General features: G+C 33.4%; 1 protein-coding gene across 1 annotated transcript; it reads left to right on the top strand.

Annotated features, from left to right (window-relative positions):
* The first annotated feature begins 4,350 nt into the window (after nt 1-4,350).
* Nucleotides 4,351-21,936, top strand: lost (methenyltetrahydrofolate synthase domain-containing protein lost). Its single transcript, XM_073958534.1, has 7 exons — nt 4,351-4,811; nt 4,886-5,484; nt 17,727-17,897; nt 17,969-18,169; nt 18,250-18,854; nt 20,082-20,292; nt 20,373-21,936. The coding sequence occupies exons 2-7, from the start codon at nt 5,400-5,402 to the stop codon at nt 20,762-20,764; spliced, it is 1,665 nt and encodes a 554-aa protein (XP_073814635.1). The 5' UTR covers nt 4,351-4,811; nt 4,886-5,399; the 3' UTR covers nt 20,765-21,936.
* Nucleotides 21,937-23,639: the final 1,703 nt, after the last annotated feature.

The following is a 23,639-nucleotide window of genomic DNA, read 5'->3' as shown; positions in this document are numbered from 1 at the left end:
TATTGCAACGTTTGTCTCGCTGTTAATGTGTAAAGGTGAGATAAGGCTTATCTTTTTGAAAATCGAACTAAAAAGGGACGAACAGTACTAAAATAAATATTGATTAAAACTCGCCATTTTCATATTATATATTGTTATTTGTTTTTATACCCTTTTCCGCATACGAAGTAGCGGGCACTTTGCTAGTTTCCAGATATTACGCTACTACGGAACTCGATCTAGAGTCGCATAATTTCATGAAATTTTTGCAATGAAATCGCTCAAGTGTGGAATGGGACTATGCACATGATGAAATTATAAGGTGGCGTAAAACGAAGCGGTGGTTGGTTTCAATCTGTCAAATTTTTTTATTTCTGGATTTGCTTTCCGCTTGTAGCGAGGTTGGTCGACTACCCGAAGTAGTCATAGACCACTGCTATTTTGATGAATAGCTTGGTACTTGGTTATTTGTATTATCTATTATTTGTTTTGGCCCCTTTTTTATGTTTGTAGATTTTATATGTACATCTAGTTTGATTTGATGAATTAATTGAGATGTTTAAAGACATTTTTTCAACACTTTTACCATTGCTTCTTTGGTGCGGATTAAAAAAAATTAAAAGTAATTGCCTTTGTGTTGCGATGTTTTCTTGTATACTTCTTCCCATTCGTTCCAGAGTTTATTGTATATTAGTGTGTATGTGCCTTTGATGGAGTAATTGGTTTGAATTATGCAGCCCACCTCCGCTCGCTCATTGGCCAGCATTCAAGATTACTGTGATTAAATTTATATTGGTGTGATTGATTTTCCATATGATATCGTCGGCTGTCAGTCAGAATGGCAACCTTTTGTATGCTGTCTTCTATTATTAAATCTTATTATGGCATAAAACTCCCCCATAAGTCCCGGTCCACACTAGCGTGAATTTCATTAAAAAATTTCATGAAATTAGGCGTTCTTAAATCGAATTCCCCACTACAGCAATTTTATAATTTTACTCTACTATGGAAGTCGATCTAGAGACGCATAATTTTATGCAATTTTTTCAATGAAATCACTCTAGTGTGGACCGGGACCAAGGGATGATTTTGAAAAGAAACTTTTCACCTGAAGAGATATTGCATGACAGAAGCGTCAGTGATCCAGATAGATGATCTTATAGCTTTTAGTTCTTGTATCTTTAGTTGTAGAGTTTTCCTGAAATACTCGGATCTTTTTGCCGGGTGAACCCACTTCATGAGGATTTATTTGACATTGGGTTAATCCGGTATAGTGTAACCGGGGTATAAGCACTCCTGATTGTTATGTTTCTTGTCAAAAACATTATTGTGATTTAAAATACAAAGAAACTCAAATCACAATAATATAAAATCTATTATGTCCCAGCAAAAAATTTTGGAAGTTATGCATGTGGAATTATGATTTCACTACATCCTTCGATGCAGTCCACACGGAGTTATGAAAAATGCACTCCGTTGGATACATTTTATAAGCAGTTGCTTTGTCGAAGGTCACACTAGAGTGTTTCATTGAAACAATTTCATGAAAACAAGGGTTCCTAGGTCGAGTTTCACAGTAGAATGATATCATAAAGTTGCTGTAGTGGGGAACTCGATCTATAAATACCTAAAAGTTTCAATGAAACCACTCTAGTGTGACCTTCGACTTTAGAGATCCCCATAAAACAATACGCCGCTGCCGACATCATTTCTTTCACATTTCACAATACCACGGCAGCGGGTTCTTACGTACCGGATTGACCCGAAACCAAAAGTGTTTCGGCCAGCGGCTGCCAACCCAGCATTATATGCTGCTACAACAACAACAACATCATTTCTTCAAAAGAGAAACAAGATTGTATATATTTTGAAGAATTTGTTATACAATAAAAAATACAAACTAAAGTTGCGAACATTTTTGCGGTAATTTACAAGACATAAATTTTTAATGGAGTGGAGTTAGAGTCCATGTCGAATGTTGAACTAGTGTTGGGAATGCAACATAAAAAACCTGTAGGATGATGAAGCAAAATAAGATGCTATTTGATTAAAGGGGGAACTGAGGAATTATGCTCAAATGTCATTGAATTTAATGGAAACTTTTTTAACTTGTGTTTATATTATAAAGTCCTTTGTATTCTTGTTTTACACAAATAATAAATGCATTTTATTATTTTCTGGGATATTTCGCAATAGCTTGCATTTTTATTGCATCTTTAGACTGATTAAAAATGCAATCCGAAGAACGCCTTTAAATTCAATCCAAAACACTACATCAAAAGCTGTGATTTAAATCGAAAATAGACTGCATCCTAGCTGTGTGCAGTGGAAGCAAAATGGAGTGCATCCTAGCTGCGCGCTCTCTTGTAATATTCATAAGTCCGTTTTTAGACCAGAATGCGGCACACAACAACAACAATTTGAGCAAACACTGTTGTCAGCAGTGTTGCCGTTCGCAAAATTTTTTTCGGCCCAAAAGTTTCCTAAAAACGGCCCAAAACGACCTAAAACGGCCCAACATTAAAAACTAAAACAAAAATATATATTTCTCATAGATACCTTTTATTACTTTTAGAAAAATCGAAAAAAATATCTACATATTTTTACGTAAAGGTAATATGTCACAAAAAATTGTCTGAGATATAATGATTGGAAGGCATCAATTTATTGTGATTTGAATGTAGCATATAAAGTATAAGTGCGAGTTTCTCGAAACGGCGTTTTTGAAGTCTGTGCCAACGATAGCTCTAAAACGAATTGACCGATCTTCATATGACCTTATTATATTATTCATGTGAGCTTATTAAATACAAAAAGGCTGCCTTTAAGCGAGACAGATTAAAACAATTATTTTGCCCAATTTTTTGACAAAAACAGTCAATTTTTTTCGTTAAAATCGAAATTTTGATTTTGACAGGTCAAAATTTGTTTAAATTTTTTTTATTCTGTTTTATTAGGTTCCTAAAACGCTTACACAAATATACTATGATCGGCCTATGCGTTTTCGAGCTGTCGTTGGCACCGCAAAACGCTTTTACAAAAAAATGGTTTCGCAGATAGCCATTTACCTCAAGAATATGCACTATTTTTCAACAACAAAAATTCCAAAGGTATTATAAGATGTGCTCTTTGAGATGAGTCACCGAGTCTTAGCAAATTCCAATCTGTTACTATTAAATCGGGGTCACATTCTACAAGTCTGGGAAAATGTAATACCTGGTTCATAATAGGCAAAACTTCGTTTGAGGTTACCTTATAAGGAGTTATTATATTTAGTAGTTTCTTTTACTATTGGATTGATTTGAAAACCCCAAAAAAAAAAAACAATTTGGATGCATTAAAAGTGTAATTTTCACACTAAACGTTAATACAAAGAAGGCCCTCCTTGAATTTTTATCATTACTTTCAACTTTAAGTTAGCCGAAACGCTAAAAATCTGTACGCAAAATCCAAACTATAACAAAAGAAGAGTTGTATTATAGGTGGGTATTTGGGTCACTTTTATAGTCTATTCTCTTATTATTTTGATCTAGTAATTTAATATAAAACTCCAAAACAGCAAATTTTATTTCAAACTTTTCATTTTCTGTTAAGTAAGAATGCATAAATGTAATTGTCTGCTTTGTGCCTACAATTGAAGTTTCGAGCTGGTAGGATTGCTTGTAGTCAATGTCAATATATTGATGCTCTGTTTTATTTTTTTCATTTATTTTTTATAAAAAAAGACAATTTGAGTTGACACTCGGATATAAATAGGGTAAACCTGAACTATCTGCTTGAAATTCATTCTTAAGGTTGTTAATTATAGGTAAAATATATGCCAAAAATTAAAAAAAAACCTCTAGCTTGGCATGATTCCGTTGCCAGCAATTTATTATGAACTTTTTTATTTATGAACACAATGCATGAATCTTTACCAAATACTTAAGTATCACGAAAAATATATTTCAAAACCCGGGTAATTAAAAGTTAAAAGTGACAATTAAAATACTAGGAGGACCTTCTTGGCATTAAGTTTTAATGTGAAAATTATATTTTTAATGCCACCAAATTGCTTTATTTTACGTTTTCAAATATATCCAATAGTAAAAGTAAGCATGTAATAATAGCCCAAGACTAATATTTGATATTTTATAAATTATTGTTTAAAATTATTAGCATGAAAACGGCCCAAAAAGTATTTGGGCCGCCCATCGGCCCAAAACTAAAAATTATTTTTTAATCGGCCCAAATTTGGGCCGAAATGCCCAAAACGGCAACACTGGTTGTCAGTGCATTGTTTTTCAATTAGTGGGTGGAGAGAGAAGCTCTCTTTGCTTGCTCGCGAGTAAGGAGGTGCCGCATTCCCCACTACATCAATTTTATGATTTTACTCTACTATGGAAGTCGATCTAGAGACGCATAATTTCATGCAATTTTTTCAATGAAATCACTCTAGTGTGGACCGGGACAAAACAAGGGTTCCTAGGTCGAGTTTCACAGTAGAGTGATATCGTTAAGTTGCTGTAGTGGGGAACTCGATCTTTAAATACCTAAAAGTTTCAATGAAACCACTCTAGTGTGACCTTCGACCTATCGATTCTAATTGGACGTTGTTATTGCTGGTTTCTGTGAAGTAAACGAAAGTACACATTTATGTACCCTTGAAATTCATGTCCCAACACTGACAGCTACGTACTGTTGTTTTTGGCAATAAGTAGTTTTCCGAAGTTTTTCGAAGGCATCACAACAAGAAGTTCTATTTCTGTGGCTGAAATTTTTTTCCTCACCCGAAAGCGCAAACTACTCCCTCTGTGAAAAAGGAATTGCAAGAAAGGATCTGGAAATTAATTGTAGGTTCATATTGCTCCAAAATCTGTATAAATGGTCAATTTGTAATTGAGTATTTTTGTTTTCTTTTGGCCAGAACTTGCATTCACATTTTTCTTTTTCGTAAAATTGGCGACCGACAAGCTATAGCAACGAAGAGACAAATAGCGACAGGGAAAGCTATCAGAGTGGTGATTGTTCTACTTTCGTGTAAGCCGTTTGAACGCCGTGTGCTAGAAAGAGATAAACAGTGTTTGAAGCAGAATTCAGCACAAAAGCCGGCTAGGGCAAGACAAGAACAAACGCAATTAAATCATCGATAGAGCAAAAGTAAAAAGTAGTGCTTGTGCCGCCGATCAGAGGAGAGCTCCAACGAACGGAAGAAAACGTGGTTTTGCCGCAAAAAGAAGAAAACACGAAACAGAAAAAACTGGAAACAGTGTGCAAAAAAGAAGAAATAATAAGAAAAAACTGAAATAAAGTAAAGAAGCGGGTTTTTTCTATTCGAAGCCGTAAAAGGAATACGAAATACCGTTAAGAGAAGAAAACGTTTAGTACGTAAAAAGAAAGCATAAGAAAACAGAGTTATTAATTCTTGCAAACGGGAAAAGATGGAAACTCAAAACACTACTCCAACTCCTGCCGAGGCAGCCACTACCAATGGCGGCAACGCAACTCAAGAAGTCTCATCCACAAGTAAGTCGCAATAACCAAGATATAGCCACAAATGTAATTCAATGACATGATGATGTTAAACAGACATTGGAAAAACAACTACCGGACAAATTGTGTGTGTGTGTTTGCCCCTGCCCATTTTTTTTGTTTCTAGAAGAAATGGTAAAAATGGCAATAGTAGCAGAACAAACTTTGTTTTTGGGTTTACAGAAAGAATTCTATTCAATTTGAACATTTCTTCTTCCAATTGGGTGGAGTATCTTGCCCCCTTCGGTTTTTGTGTGTGTACACATTTTGACAAGAATTTGCCAGCAATTTTTGATTCTATTTGGTAAAATAAATGGCCAGCTAGCTAGCCAGCCAGCCAGTCAATGTTGTACCACTCACATTGTGTGCAGTAGCAGTAGATTTTTTTTCGATAGTTTTGATGGAGCTCTATTTGTATATACACCTCACAATAAATATACATACAAAAAAATTGTATGTATACATGTGTGAGTTAGCACAATGAATGACGCATCTATACCGAAAAAAGAGAAAAGGAGGACAAATTTTGTTACTGATGATGATGATGTTTACCCCATAGCCACACTGTCAAATGGTTAGCCAAACTGTCTAGATTTGTGTATTGTCTGTATTGTCACTGCCAGACAATTTTTAATCAAGTGTTATTATGTACTTATAGATACAATTTCTCTTCATGGCGTTTAATACGCAGGATAATACTTACAAAATTTCACTAGCTTTAATATGATCCATTCCATAGACATAAATGTGTCCTTTGTGACCCACAGAAAGAACGTGAAAAAGAATTTAGTATTTACTTTTTAGTTTGTATACATACCTCTGCCCCCCATCATGACATATCGTTATCAAAAATTCTTATAAGAATATCGGTGGTTTGCGGTGTACAGGCAGGTATGCGTGTATTTGTGGTTTTTTTTTTATTGGAAATGGGGAACAAAATACCGGATTAAAATTCTCACTAGTTGTTTATTATGCACTCGCGGACAAACGAAAAATCCAAATGTATATTGAACATGTTTTATTATGCCCTCCAACTTGATAAAAAAGTAGTAAGAACACAAAATGCATGTCATAGAAATTTATAGATTTTTAATTCATTTTGTTTGTAACAAAATCCCATCGTATACAGTGCAATTATAAAACCAATTTTAAGGTTATGCTAAAAGGCTTAAAAGGTTGTTTTGACATTGATCAGCTGTTTACTATAATTTTTAACAGGTTTACACAGTTATAATAAACATGCGGTATAGATAGCCAATGGAGTGAATGTTATTTGTAGTTTATTTGTTTATGGTAATTTAGGAATTGTTTAGTGATTTGCACTCGAGTTTGGCCACGATAACGTCTCTGCCCTTTCTTGTTGATGATTTGTGATACCAAAGTGCTGTGTTTGCACAGTTTGTCATTGTGCACTCACATTATCAGGACTGTGACTGAGTAGCTGTAAAAATTCTCTACAACAATTTTAGTCCCATTTTGATAGGACAAGCCGTTTCCAAGCAAAAAAAAGAAAAAAAAAAACCTAAAAATATGAACTTTGACCGCGTTTTTTATCTTTCTCATCTTTGCAATCGGTTTTCATTTAAAGTTAGTTAAGGCGCACCGCACAAGGAGCATTGTCCCAGTTTGAACTTCTATATCTCAAAAATTGTAAAATCTAAAGGATAATACGAGGGCGGTTCGGAAACTTCTTAGCCTATCAATGAAAGAAAATAGTTTTTCAAAAATATTTTTATTTTTCAATATAATTTCCTGAAACTTCAATACACTTAGTCCAACGTCTTTCTAGCAATTCTATCCCTTGATTAAAATAGTTTTCCTCAAGGTCTTCAAAATAGTGGTTTACAACTGTAATTGCATCTTCATTTGAGGCAAAACGCTTGCCAGCAAGGAATTTTTTTAGATTTTGGAACAAGTAAAAGTCACTGGGAGCTAAATCAGGAGAATAAGGTGGGTGGTCAAGCAACTCGTACTTTAATTCGTTGATTTTAGTCATTGTTAAAAACCTCTTGTGTGCTGGTGCATTGTCTTGATGAAAAAAAAATTTTTTGTGTTGTAAGCCAGGACGTTTTTCTCGAGTTTGTACATTTAATTGATCCAGAAGGTTGCAATAGTACTCTGAATTTATTGTTTTACCCTTTTGCTGATAGTCAATCAATAAAATACCTTTGAAGTCCCAAAAAACCGTTGCCATAACCTTACCAGCCGATTGAATTGTTTTTGCCTTCTTTGAGGCACTTCCTCCAGCTTCAGTCCAGTGGTGGATCCATGTCTCATCAACAGTTATGAAACGACGCTTAAAATCCATTTTATTTCGCTTAAAACGATCCAAACAAGTTTGAGAAATGTTCATTCTTATGCGTTTTTGATCGACTGTTAACAAATGCGGCGCCCATCTTGCAGAAAGCTTTTTCATCTGTAGTTCTTAATGCAAAATTAAATGGACTCGATCATTTGAGATGCCCATGATATTAGCAATTTCACGCACTTTTATTCGTCGATCATTTAATACCATATCATGCACTTTGGCTACAATTTCTGTTGTTGTTGCTATTTTTGGACGTCCACTACGTGGTTCATCTTCAATGCTTGTAAGACCACGTTTAAATTCAGCAACCCAATTTTGCATATGAAGGAGCACTTTCACCTAACATATTCGCCATATCATTATGAATTTCTTGTTCCGATAAACCTTTTTTATGTAAATATTTAATGACAGAACGCATTTCTAATTTTTCCGTTGTAAAAAAATTGCCGATGCGTCTTTTTTGAACACCTGTTTCTATATGAAGGAGTTGCCAGATCGAAACAAAATTTAACATGTGTTCATAACAGAGATGGAAGTTTCCAAAACACTTAACTTTTTTCTGTTTATACCGCGCTTTTTGTGCTAGGCTAAGAAGTTTCCGAACTGCCCTCGTATAAAGGTCAATATTGTAGAGAATTTTCACAGCGGGTTCCAAGCGAAAAATCGTGAAAACCTAAAAATGTTTTTGATTTTTCTCATCTTGGACATTGTAGTTTCAGAATCCGCAAAAATTTCTCAGGTGTAAGCATTTTCTATTTAAAGTTGGTTCAGGCGAACCTTAGATAAAGTTCGAAGATGGTGTTTATCAGTCCACTTCCGGTACTTCCCCACAAAAGTTCATCTGAAATGAGTGGTGGCGGCGATATCTATAGAAAGAATGACTCCAAAAATAAGATCCAATTCCAAAATGAACTATCGGTCCTTTTCTTCAGGCAACTCCTCCGCAACACTTGAGGACCACAAACTTCTTAAAACCTCGTAAATACATACTTTCTATCCATAGATGAAGGCTTGGGTTATATCTATATCAATGCCGTCTGGTACTTTTTTACTTGCTGTTAATGCAAAATATATTATGATAGCTAGAAAAGAAATCAGCTCAAACATATTTTCGGCAACCTTAGTTTAGGGTTTTTATGACAAACATAGTTTTATTTATTTATTTCTTTCATATAATGCAATTTTAAGCCCTAGGGCCGATTACAGTTAAATTGCAAATTGAACTAATCCATGATGATAATTATAAAATATTAGCATCTTAAAAATAAGTTATAATTATGACCTAATCTTTGAATATGACGTACATTAAATGTTTGGCAAGTAAATAACTAGTCTGGCATAATTTTTTTTATAAATTTTATATAAAAAACAATTAATTTTAATACAAATTTCTGAAAATATGTATACAAATTTAACATAGTCTAAAATTATAAAATTTAAAAAGAAAAAACATTGTTCATGTAAAATCAACATAAAACATGCAGACATTTAAATTTATTTTACGGTATGTGGAAAATAGTGTATCAAAATCGAAGTATGTTGTGTTGTTGATTTGATTGATATTTTATTAAGAAGAAATAAGAAATTAAGTAGAAGCGAAAAATGACCTATGATTTTAGATTTATATCTTTTACTTGGCAATGAAAATGGCTTGATTGGACATGGGAGCTTATTGAAAGTTCTTGCAATTCGCACTTAGAACGATTTGTCCATGTGACCAATTGCTTTGGGAACAGTTAATCGGTTACATCTGCTATAAGGGCCAAAGGGAAATATATCAAGTAAAAAAAGAGGGAAATTGATGTTTAACAACATTACAAAAAAGCATTAAGGATCTTCAGTCTAAAAGTGCATCCCGGGAAACATTTAACTTTATTGCTAACGTGATCGAATCGTGTAAGAGAATATAAAGTGGTGGCCAATACATTTGCAACAAAATTGGACGTTTTAGAAAAATGTCTCTAAAATAATTTTTTGAAAGGGAAATTGAGTATTTTTTTTGCAATTATTTATAGTTTAGTGCTTAATAAATAACAAAATAAAAAGTCTTGACTCGATATACAACAACAATTATGAAAAAATTTGAAAATACACTAGACGGCTTAAAATTTAATGGTCAAAACATATGCAAAAATCTTCAATATTTTGTAAAATATCATCTTCTTGTATATGATTTAAACTCTAAAAGTGAATAAATTTTTTAAACTGATATCATTCATACGTACTTCACCGATGATGTGGCGGGTCCGGGTCGTAGCGGAGAAGCCTAAACATGGGTGCAAGAGTCAGAAACTTCGGAAATAATGGAAATTTCTTCACATTTCAGTTTTCGATTTAATAAAATTCGGAGCCTAGCATTTATTAGTAAAAGTCCGAAGTCTGGGTGTCGAAAAACACAGGAGTGTAGGGATCGGACCCTTGTCAGGGTGAGTAATACTAATCTATTGACGTTAAAACGGTCGGTAATATTAAAAATTCGGGAATCTATAATATTGAATAGATTTAGAATGCTCATCCGAAGATAATTTACCACACACATTTAGTATATAGAAATTTCCGGGAAGAGCAGACGCTTCCCAATAAAAGACAATTTTTTTCATAATTGTTGTTGTATATCCAGGCAAAACTTTTTATTTTTTTATCTTCGAAGCATTAAACTATAAATAATTGCAAAAAAATAATTAATTTCACTTTCAAAAAAATATTTTAGAGACATTTTTCTAAAACGTGCAATTTTGTTCCAAATGTATTGGCCACCATTGTATATAGCGTACTACTGTGTGTATCGACAGCTTAATTTTTTTTCTATTTGCTTTTTTTTGTACCGGAGAAGATCTCTGGTGATATAACCCAAAACTGATTTTTGGACCCGGATTTTTCCATAAAACCCTCAAAAAGTCGAAAATGGGCCCATTATGGGTTCCCATTTAATGTAAGACAGATTGTAGCTCACACTTTAACCTTTCCATCATATGACCACTTGTTAGATAGGTATTTCCATAAGATTTCCAGTAAAGCCGGATGTAACCCGGGTTTTGTGCCATGACTTTCGGGTCCAATAACCGGTTAACCGGGTCCGTGATCAGCGCAACAATATCTACCTCTGAAACAAATTTCAGAAAAATCGGAGAGTTTTTACTAAACTAGAGTTAAGCCAAAAAACTTCCACTATGGGTACGAAATCTTCTTTGTCCCTTCTGACTTCAAACTCCTTTTTTTTAAGTTATGTCCGATTTCATTGACGGACATACATCCCCATTTTTTTTCTTTCTTAAAAACTGTAACAAATTCACATTGATTTTTATTCAACCTAATTTCCTTACTTATGTATGTAAAAAATGTATTGAATGAAACACAAGTTCTAAAAAATTCTCTTTCCTTCTTTCATTTTTTCTATAAATATGAAAAAAAACTACATCATTATGATTATTGCGATTTTTATTGGTTTCCTACAAAATACTTATATTATTAGACGTATGTACATGCCATACATACACTAATAACCATTTTAATCAAATTAAGACCAACAAACGATTTTTATTTCGTTAAACTTATTTTACAATGAAAACAATGTGCAATGCCTATCGATATATTCTCGTTTTTTTCATTTTGTTTGCCCTTCTATGGTTCCAAATGTTTTATTATGTTCTATTTTTTCGTTCTTATCTGCTAATATAATTGTACGTTCACATTTATTACCTCATAGGAATATATTGTCGGTTCCATTATCAACATGCATTCAAATAAGAAAAACAAATGCAAGAATACGCCACTTAAGATTGTTATTTAACAAATTAGTTATTTTAAAGTGTTTAAATTTTAAATGTAAACATGAATATAATAACTAGTGCAAATTGATTGAAAATAAGAATTGAACGGGTTTGATGCTAAAATGCAGCTAGTTAAAGATAAACATTCCTTAAGATAATTTCATTATGATGGCCTAAATGCAATTTGGATTCTATGGATAGAAAAAATAGTATTCTGCTGCACAAATTTGGTGGCAAACATGTTAAAAGAAGGCTCAATTTTATATTTATGTTTTTATTACCTTCTTAATATGTACACATTGAACCGTTACTACAATTTTTACATGTGCAAACGCTAATTTTATAATTTTGACAACAATCGTTATAAGTTTAAATCCACTAAAATAAATAGGACAAATACATATCTGGTTTTTTGTGACTAAACAATTAAATTGCAAATCATTTTTAGAAAATAAATAACACAAATATTTTTGCAAGTTTTTTCTTTGGTTTTTGGCAAATATAGGAAAGGTAACAACATTGAATGGTGTGTTGTTCAGATGGCGGCATATGGTTGTTGTTTGCTGAGAATAACAACAACAAAAAGCTTTGGAATTTATTTGTTGGTGGCACAATAATGACCACTTGAGACGTGCCATGAGAGGTAGCAAATATACTTTCTTTTAACACATACATATGCAAACATGTACATATACAAAAAATCTTGCCTACCTCTTTCTCTTCCTCAGAAGAGCAAACGCAAAAAAATCCAAAAGCACGCGCCATACAACTGCTGCTGACCATTAAACCACATCAAACATTACAGCTAATATATGTATTAACCAACCAACCAACCTCTTTACCACATTACCCATTCGCCTCAAATATCAATTCATTCAACTGCGAATTTTTGTTTTCTTTCTCCCTCTTTTAATAGTAGAATGACAAAAGCAAAACGTCGGATAGAAATCATAGAGAACAGAAAACAGAATATACGTGAATTTTTATTGTAGTTATGAGTTTTAGCCGGTGTGTGAAGGTAATTTTGGGCGGGAGCAGTGGAGTGACATTGGAGGTCTCTATGCTTTCATTTGTATTGGTGTTGGCATATATTGGCGATGAGCGCATCAAACATTAACAATATTTTCCCGGCACTAGTAGTTGTGTATTCTTTTCTATTTCTCCATTTTATTCCAACGATAGGCAATTGACTTTGAGTTATACTACACATTTGTTGTTGTTGCAGGCATTAAATGGAATGCAATAATTATAAACAAAGTCAAATTGCATGTACATATGTAACCATTATCGCAAAAAGTGATTGGAATATATTTCCAAGATTTCGATTGAGTTGTTGAGAAATCTTCGGACAAAACTTTACAAGTTTCTTTGTGTATTTCAAAAGCTAATTTAAAGAATAATACATTTCCCGTTAGACATGGAATTTATTAATATTGTTATTGTTTTTTACTAAAAAAATCTAAATATCGCTTAACAATTGGTCTGTTCCTTTACTTATAAAAGTGGTAAAACCTGCAAAGTAGTAAATGTTGTAAACTGCTCCCATATGAATTGAATGGTGTCTGAAGTAAAGGAACGCTTTTTGAGTAAAAAGTGGTAAAACTTGAAGATTCTTGCACGTAAAGGAACAGAGCTAATATGTGGGAACTTAGGGTAAATTTTCAAGAGCCAAACCCAGCAAACAAATTATTGGTAATTACTTCATTATGTTCAGGAGCTAGTGTAATTTCCAAAATATAAGATCTACTTCATATATGAACCAACCCTGTTCGCAAATGCATATGTTCAAAATGGTAGATGGGCGTTGTGGAATCAAAAGTTATTTCCTGAAAAAAAAAAAAACAAGAAACCAGAAAAACTTCGCTACCTTAATTGGTTTTGGTCACCTAATAAACAAATAAGAAAGCGTACAGAACAACACCCTCTTAGGATGTAATGATGTTATGCAAAAACGAAACGGGTTTGTCTGGGAAGTAGCTGCATTCGGTCCGAAAATGCAGGACAGTGGTCATATGTACTAAAGTTGTCTTTTTTATGATTTTATTAATTAATTTTTTAATTGCATACATTTATAGCCTTCATTAGCCTTTAGGCTAACCAGGGTATATACACATTGATACAATCAAAAATGTGCCTCATAGAAATAATGGTTTTTAGATCCGAAGTATGTTTGAACGAAATCCGTTTTTGCCTGTATGTCTATTTCTGCTGGCTTGTGCACGATAACGGATTTGGTTCAAACTTTACCTGTTAAACTTTAACCAACTAAAATCACTGATGAAAACAATGATTTTCACAATGTTGGCTTAAGGCATAGAATAAAGTTCAAGTTCAAGTTTTTCTTTTTCGATATTTCTCATGTATGAACATATAGTTTCAGAATCCGCAAAAAACTTCCCAGGTGTAAGCAACTTCCGTTTAAAGTTGGTTCAGGCGCACCGTGTATGGTAATCGTAGTCTAATAAAAATCTTTTTAAAAGTATTGATATAATTTACGAGCAGAGTTTTCTTGCTTCAACGTCATTATTTATCATATTTTTGTTGTCAGTCATGCAGCTCTCCCAGCTCAGAAATAAAATATTTTTACTGAGATTTTTTAAGAATTCTAAATAGTTGTGTCGTCATTACATATTTCTTTACGAAACTTTACTTCAAAGTGGATCGAGAGAAATTAATATTAATATGCTTCTTAATTATTTTTAATTTGTAAAATGGTTTTTGTTTTGTATATGTTAATGACTGTTAAACGCACTATTCTATGAATCATTTATTGTTGATGATGACAAGAATATAAATTTGTTGATGCCATAATGATCTACACATATGTACAATAGATTAATAAAAGGGGGAGGACAGTAATGGGAAAGGAGGGTAAACGTTAATGATCAGAATGTTTCTCTAATAGAACAATCAAACGAGCATACATATCTTAATAAGCTATTAAAAATGAAATTATATCATTCACTAACATTTTTTTTGGAGATTATGACATCAATGTTAATGAATTTAAGCATTTTAGTTTATATAATACCAATAATATTAGATCAATACACAGTGACGTGAAAAGAAACCTACTTAAGACCTACGTATGGTGAAAGGCTAAAAGGCAAAGGCAACCTAATTCGAATTTGGATCGGCCCTTCTTTATTCTTTTATCAGAAATGACTGAAGCAAGAATGTATCAAGGCCTGTAGTATTGGAAATGTTTCATTTCAAATATTGCTCACCTCCTGGCAATGTCTTTAGAGTTTGGACGAAATCCGTTTCAGACAGTTTAAAGTCCTGTCCTCTTTCGCTAAATGGTGCTCACGAAAACTTTCGAAGGGAGAACCCGATTTTGTCGAAACTTTATTTCCGCGAAATTGTTCTGCGATATATTTCTGCTATATCTTTCAGTCTTTTATGAAAATTAAAATCGTTGTGCAAGCTATGGAATTTTTCTATTTCCTGTCATTGGTCATTTAAATGTTTTTTTGCAGCTCGAATTTGTATTTGAATTTCTCTGTTCAATTTCCAATACATTTCATAGTTCGATTTTTTATATTGCAGTCTTTCGTTTAATAGTTCCTGTATTTCATTTGTCATCCAGTCTTTTATTTTTGGTCTTACGAAATTTCCCAGCGTATTTTTCCGATGTAGTGAATCCCAAGTCAAGTTTACCAAAGTCAAGTTTTCGATGTTGCTTTTTCTTCAGCGGAGCCCTAATTTTGATCTATATATAGGCCATAAGGAGATTGTGGTCAGATGGTACGTCTGCTCCTGGATATGAAGATACTTTCGTTACTGAAGTGGAATAGCGTTAAAGTCGCCTTAGATTTTGGCTATTTCATGTTGTTTTGTCAGATGTAGTAATTCTTCGACTTCACTGTAAAACGCCTCTATTTCTTCCTCTATTATATCCGCCGCACTTGCAGATAACTTGCGCCGTTGACTTCTCCCAGTTTATTGACTAATAAACTGGTTTAGATTGTTTTAGATTTTTTTAACATAAAATGTGCCTAAAATTTGTTTACTCTCTCCCATGCTGACGGATTGCATCATGCTCGTAATAATCAGTCTAAGACATAGATAGTTGTTTATATCTATATATATATGTACATAAATAAAGTAGAAACATGTTTGTACGTTTGTTTGTTTGGAGTTTATAGACTCAAAAACCGCTGAACCGATCGTCCTAAAAATTTCAGAGTATACCTATATGAAAGTAACGTAGGCTAGAAAAGTTTCTTTAGGCACTATATGGGAAAAGAAGAATTGTTTAGAGATTCTCTATAAGTTGAAAATTAATTTAATAAAAACGTTCTCTTTCTACATAGTTTCTATTTTTCGTTCTTGGCAAGTCTGACCGAATTTCTTTGTAAATAGTTATCACAGGAATAAATATTCAACCTACATATTCCTAGAGTGTAGTAGTTAGTGTTTATCAGTTAACAAATAACAACTTTTCATCTTGACTATTAATTCCCGCCATTTTTTCTTCTCTTTCATGAATTCACATGCAATTCACATTCCATTTTAGGTTGCTACTTGTGTATTATTTATGTTGTGTTAACATTTATTTTTAGCTTTCAATACTTTCAAGAGAACAGCAAAGATTTTGCATTAACACAAACTACTTTGACTCATCCATCCATCCATCTATCTATCCATCGTTCGTTCATATTTCTATGTATTTTCTAATCATTCCAATTCTTCTAATATTGTTCGTGCAAATATTCTTTAGATTATTTTTTCTCCTCCATTGTTTTTTGTTTCTGCTGGTGTTGTGGTGGATGCCTGTCAGTTTGTCATTCATTAACAAGCGTTTTGTGTATTACTATTTTGTGTTTTGCTCTGTCATTCATTCGATGTGATGTTGTGCAAAAACATTGTATACTATATTTTTTGCCATGTTAAATTTTTGTTTTTGTAGTATTTCGAATGATATCATAGAATTTATGCATATGATTTATAAGTGGAATATTCAGTTTGATTACATACATATGTATATAGATATGTACATGGAGACAGGCCATTTATAAAGAAAAACAAAAAATAGAAAAGATACACAGAAGTGTTGTTTTCGAAAGTAGGACATTATTATAAAAGCGATGATGGTGATTATGATGATGTTGATGACACTCACCACTGACTTGCTCTTAAACTTGCTACAAAATTCATAATGAAATTAGGTCAGTTAATTTCAATTAGAATTTAAATATGTGTGTAATTGACAAGAATGTTAATTGGCCCGCGAACTTAATGTGATATATGAAAGGGGATACATGGTGGTTTTCGGTATTTTATGCCTCATTTAACAAATATTATTTCAAGTTAATTTTAGTTTTATGTTTTCATAAAGATGGGAAATTGGGAATATACCCACCCATATGTTAAATTGGGTAAAAATGGGCAAATACCCAAAACAATGTTGTACTATTATGCTCCTATTTGGATGGGCATTCAGAGAAAGGTGCAAAGCAGGACCATCATTCTGTAGCTGGTTTTCAATCTCCTTCTCATATGTCAACATGATCCGCATCTCGTCTTCCCTACGATCGATCATAAATAAATGGGATAATTCAAAACTCGTACATATCCTTCCTTCTTATTCCGTTCTCTGAAATCATGTAGGAATATTATGTAGCGCCAGTCTATAACCACAGACATACTTTGGAGTAATTTTTAATATTACTCTGATTTGCTCCTCTGTTGGAAGATAAAGAACATTGTCAATTGAAGGATAACATGAGCTGTTATTCTCATGTTATTTTTAACCATTGACATACAATGATTTAGCTTTGGTATTTGAAAATAACGTTTAAGAGTAAAATTTTTAAATCAAAGTAACCACAGATATACTTTGGAGTAGATCGTTAATGTTACTCTCAGTTGCCCCTCTGATGGAATAATAAATTTGAATATTGAAGAATAATTAGAGATTTCAATTCGAATTATTTTTAACCATAGTCATACAAATTCTGTATTAACATTAACGCTTACGTTGCAACTAAAGTCGATCTAACATCATACCAATTTGCTCCACAGATATACTTTGGGGTGATTTTTCAATATCACTCTGGTTTGAAAGAAATTTCTTCTTTTAGCGATGGTACCGCCGAATATATTTTATTGTCCTTTTTCTTACCATTTACCCTCTTTGTTTTTTTTTTTTTCAGCTCAATCTGTGGAGCCAACCAAGCGTTCACTTCGCCTGCAAACATGGAAGAAAATGAGAGAGGCAAATATAGTTCTTGGAAGAGGTGGCATTTTCAATCGCATGCCCGCTTTTGTAGACAGCGATAAGGCCGTTGCCTTGTTGGTCGAAACCGAAGAATTTAAAAAAGCCAGTAAGTAACTAAACTATTTATATTTCGATATTTATAATATTAATTTGCCACTCTTTTTCATTGATTTACAGAGGAAGTCAAGGTTCAAATTGACCGTGTCTTGAATGGCGCCAAATTGCAAACATTGATTGCTGGCAAGAACTTGTATTTGACAAGCACTCGCAAATCCAAAGCATTGTTCTTTAAGGTCGAAGTACCCGCCGATGCTAACGATGAGAAAAAGAATGAAATTTTGAATGTCAGAAATGTCGAAGAATATCGTAGCGAAATTGGCAAGTTCGATCCCATGGGTTTAATGGCTTGATTTAAAAATTAATTGTGCAATTTCGTTTTTTTTTTTTTCGTATAACAGGAATGGACAACAAAGTTGTTTTGGATATGGTTATCATTGGTTCGGTGTTAGTATCACGCGATGGTTATCGCATTGGTCGTGGCAATGGTTTCATTGACTTAACTATTGGCCTTCTTATTGAGACTGGCGCTATAACACCAAACACACTCATTGTCACTTTGGTTCATGACACTCAAGTTGTTGATAATTTGCCAACAAATCTCTTCCAGAAACACGATGCACCTGTTGACCTAATTGTAACACCAACTGAGGTAATTCGTGTTGCCAAACGTCCACCACGTCCCACTGGTTTGTACTGGGAATTGATTTCTGAACGACGCATCAAAATTGTACCTGCACTTGAACAGCTTAAAGAAACTCTGGAAAAGGAAGGCAAAATTATCACACTCAAGGAAGAAGATACAGATGTTGAGCAGGGACGTAATCGTCGCCGTTTCCCACAACGTCGTCGTTTCGGTGGCCGTGGACGTTATCCACGTCGTACTGTATCACAAAATAATGCCACAGATCAGAAACAGGGCGGCGGCGGTGACAATTCCCAACAACAAACACGCAATCCTTCTCGTAGAAGACGTTTCGTTAATCGCCGCAGGCGTCCAACAAAGGTAAGAAGAAAAGTTAATATTATACATAGTGTGTAACGATAGGACGATGTTTAACCACAGATATACTTTGAAGTGATTTTTCAATATCACTTTGATTTGCCCCTCTGTTGGAAGATTAAATTGTATCTATTGAAGAATACTTTGAGTAGTTTTTCTCAATTTATTTTTAACCATAGATATACATATTTTTAGGTGTTATTTGTGTATAGGTGAGTTTTGTAAATTAAATATGTAAATTTGTACAAAAGTAGTTTACCTTCCCACAGATATACTTTGGAGTGTTTCTTCAGTATCACTCTGATTTGCCCCTCTGTTGGAATATAAATATTTATCCTTTGAAGAGTAGCTGGAATTTGTCGTAACTAGTTGTTTATAACCGAGGATGTATAGAATAAAAAATGTATCGTATTTGATTTTGAATCGACGGTCCATTGCACATATCGAGGAATTATATTGTCCACAGAAATACTTTGAAGTGATTTTTCAATATCACTTTGATTTGCCCCTCTGTTGGAAGATTAAATTGTATCTATTGAAGAATAATTTGAGTAGTTTTTCTCAATTTATTTTTAACCATAGAAATACATTTTTTTGAATTTTATTTGTAAATATGAAAATTTTATAACACAGGTTTCTGAACATAATTTATTCTCTTACCCGATATACTTTGGAGTGGGAGCATTACTCTGGCTTGCTCTATCAATGATTGAAGAATAACAATTTATTTCTAACTATAGTTTTCTGTTTTCTTTGGGTGCCACCGTGGTGCAAAGGTATGCACACCCGCCATGCACGCTTAAGGTCGTGGGTTCGATTCCCCGGCCAGACAACACCAAACACTTTTCAACGGTGGCAAAAAACCCTTCAGTAATGTTGGCGACATTTCCTGAGTATTTCACCCATGTAAAACTTTTCTACAAAAGTGGTGTCTTAGACACGCCGTTCGGACTCGGCTATGAGAGAAGTCTCCCCTGTCCAGCCTGGGATGTTTGTGGAACAATTATATATTTGTCCCTCTGATGGAAAAGTAATAATTGTTTATTGAAGAATAATAGCAAAACAAATGTATTTTTAGCTATTATAGACACAGACGTATAAATGTATCATGATGCTGCAACTTCTTGTTATAAAACCTATTTATTTCTGCAATATATTTCTATTCTATAACTTTAGTGAAACTTTTAAAATTAGCTTCGATTTCAATTTTTTTTAATTTTTTTCTTACAGTCCGAAGGCGATCAATCTGGCGTTGAATCCAAGAGCCAAGAACGCAAATCTGGCGGTGAAGGTGGCAACAGAAGACTGAGACAACGCAAAAACCGTCCACAACGTGATTTCTCAGTTAAACTCACCAATATTACACGTGATGTGCGCGTTAAGGATTTGAAGAGTGAATTGCGCAATCGCGAATGCCATCCTATGGCCATCACATGGAAGGGTAAGATAATTTACAGATTGTATATAAAATTGCATGATTGTATCTTAAAACGTTATTTTCCTTTATCTTTACCTCTACAGGTTCCTACGGACGTTGCTATTTGCACTTCGGCAATCGCAATGGCAAGCCCAGCACTGAAGAAGATATGAACAAAGTATTGGAAGCCTTGAACAATCTAACGCTGACCATCACTCCACAAGAAAAGAATACTACCGAGGGTGGTGCAACTAATGGTGGCGAAGAAGGTGCTGCCCCTGCTGCTACTGATGCCAACAACAAGCCAGAACCCAAAGTTGTCAATCTCAATGTTCAGCTGATCAAGTACGGAGATAAGGCGGCAAAGAAAACCGGTGATTCCGCTAATGCTGCTCCTGAAGCCGGTGCCGCTGCCACTGTTAACGGTGGTGAGGCAGCCGCTGGCGGTGATGCCAGTTCGGCACGCATTGAGTCTGTCGATACCACAACGGTATAGTGTGAGATGCGAGCTGTTTTAAAACGGCTATATTTTTGGTTTGGATATTTGGAGGCGTGCATTTTAGCATCAAATGGAGAAATATATTTTTAGCATTCATAACGCGTTGCCAACTGCGTAAATATATCGACGACAAAGAAGAATACATGCCTAATATGACCTCAAAAAATGCTATTTACAATTTATAACCGTTTTTTGCATTATTATTGATAATATTTTTTAAAAAATTACTTTTTATTCATTATAAATGATGTTTGATATTTTTCTATTATTTATTATTGCTGATACTTTAATTATCGTCCTGTTCTCATCATAATGCATTTTATGTTGTTATAAATTTCATCAATACTCCATTATCTTTTCTGTGGAATTTGTCTCTGTGATTCCACATTGTTAGATAGTTTATATAATATTGCTGGAATCAATGATTATTTAATTTTTTTATGCTTTTTATAATGATTATTGTTTTATATATTTTTTTTAAATGCTGCAATCCACGTTCTCCAAATGTCCATTACCGTGAAAAACAACAACATCTACTATTTGAAATGAAATTGCTGCGTCTCATGCAGATGCAATACGCTTTTTCCGACAGCTGAGCTGTCGGCTTAGGTTGCGTATCTGTGTCTGCTAAGCGCACCTTTTCATCAAATATTTTAACAACATCAAAACAACAACAACACCTATAACATTTAAACATCAAAAAACAAGAACATCAATTGAAACTTATTTTGTAATGAAGAGGAAAATATCTTCAGAAATGAACAACTACATGAAAATTATAAAAAACTCAATTTAAAAACATCAACAAAAAAAGAATACTTGAACTAACAACAACAAAAAAATGTTCATAAAGAAAAAAGCTAACATGTCGAATATCATCGTCGAGTATGTTACTTTTTAACATTATTGTATTTTTTATTTTTTAATTTGTTTATAAAAAGAAATTCTCTACAATATTTTTACTACATTTTTTAGTTTATTTTCTCCCTCATATCCCTCACTTAAATTCTCTCTTTTTTTGTTTTAACATAAACAATTTATAATTACACAAAACATAAACTAAAATTACTTTCCTTTTTTATACAAAGAAATTTAAACAAACCAACAACAAAACTTGTGAAACTTGAATTAAAACTTGAAATATATATAGAAACTTTTTTGAACAATTATTGCCATGTGTTTGTGTTTTTTGTTATAATGCTTTTTTATACATACAAACATATATATGAATACAATATATGTAATCGGAACGGAACACATCCGTCTTGTATTTAAGAAATTAAAACTAACCAGAATAATAATCTCGAATTGAATAAACTCTTAAGTTCTTTCCACTCCCACCAATGTTGTTTTAAAACGTTGGTTCATTCGATTGAATTACTTTTAACGAAATATCCTAAGAGTAATTCCTCCGTATATATGCCATAGCATATTTCTTCTATACTAAGGTAAATTATTGAATTTAGTTTTAATAAATTAAAAGTGAAATAAATTTGCTAAAACGTAATACAAATGCGCTATTTATTTTTATTCTGCAATCATATTCATTGTACCCACACCACTATTTGGGATTGGTTCGGGCCAAAAAAATGACACCAAAATAATCGTCATAGCTACACGAACAATTATACCGTTTGAAATCGCTTATAATGATTACGATCAAGAGTCCGACGGAGGTCAGTCGCTACAAGCGATAGTCGTGATAAGCGATATTATTTTTATTTATTTTCAGTCCTATTCTCAATATTCCCATGGGAGCTGTTTTCCATGAGAGCAAATTTCCCCATTCCCATGCTCCCCCTATTCTCAATGTATTCTGAATAAAATAACTATAATATAAACAATTTTTAAAACTTTTATTCATTTTCGTAATATAACCTTCGAGTTTTTATCAGATGACTAACTTTCTATTAAATAAATCTGTAAGGGGTCGATTATGGATAGCAACTCAACTGTAGTTGCGTTGCCCGATGAGAAATTCACACAATTAAAATAACTGAAACTACAGAAATTTTTGTCAAATCCATTCAATGGCAGTGTTTTGAACCTTCAGCTATTAATTTAATTGTAAAAAAGTATGAATTTCAATGAGGAAATGGAAATTTTTATTTTTAAATTTGCTTTCGGCAACGCAACTGGAGTTGGGTTGCTATCCATAATCGACCCCTTATTCTCCTCAACGACTACGACAATGATCACACAAACGTACATACATACATATATGCCAAATTATTTTTTTGATTGTAAAAATGTTGGCTTGGCTTTCTGGCATCTGTTGATGCCTGGGGGGTTACTCTGTATTGCGATGCGTAAGAAAAATTGTACCGAATCAAGTAATTGGTAGCGTATGTCAAACTCGTGCGATAAGCGCAAATATCTTGCGTTAACAAAATATCAAACGCAAAGGAAACGAATCATGTATTTTAGCACAATTAAATGCTTGTATTTATATCAGAATTGTTTATTCTTTTAGGGAAATGTTGTTAAAATGTTGACGCATACAGCCCTATTCTGAACGCATGGGAGTTGGAAATTTTTTCCCATGGGAAAAAAGTGTACATTCTCTATCCTGAATTGTGGGAGAATTTTGTGTCTTTTTGTGGGAAAAATCTCTCCAGCAAACAGTGTGGGAGTTTGAAAAAAAGTTTCAAGAAATTTCATCAGCCCTATTCTGAACATTCCCATGGGAGCTGTTTCTCATCGAAATTCCCCTTTCCCACGAATTCCGTATTCTCAACGACGTGGGAGCAGCCAAAAAAAGGGAGGAAATATTTCGAAATTCGAAATTAGTTACACCAAATTACTATAGCACACTTTTGGGGGCTGTAATTTTGTTTTATAATACAAAATGCATCTTTGCATTGAATTCATG

The sequence above is a fragment of the Musca autumnalis genome, unplaced genomic scaffold (genome assembly GCF_047663935.1).
Source record: "Musca autumnalis isolate F117 unplaced genomic scaffold, ASM4766393v1 scaffold_1, whole genome shotgun sequence".
NCBI classification, from domain to species: domain Eukaryota; kingdom Metazoa; phylum Arthropoda; class Insecta; order Diptera; family Muscidae; genus Musca; species Musca autumnalis.
This window is presented reverse-complemented; position numbering and strand designations above follow the sequence as displayed.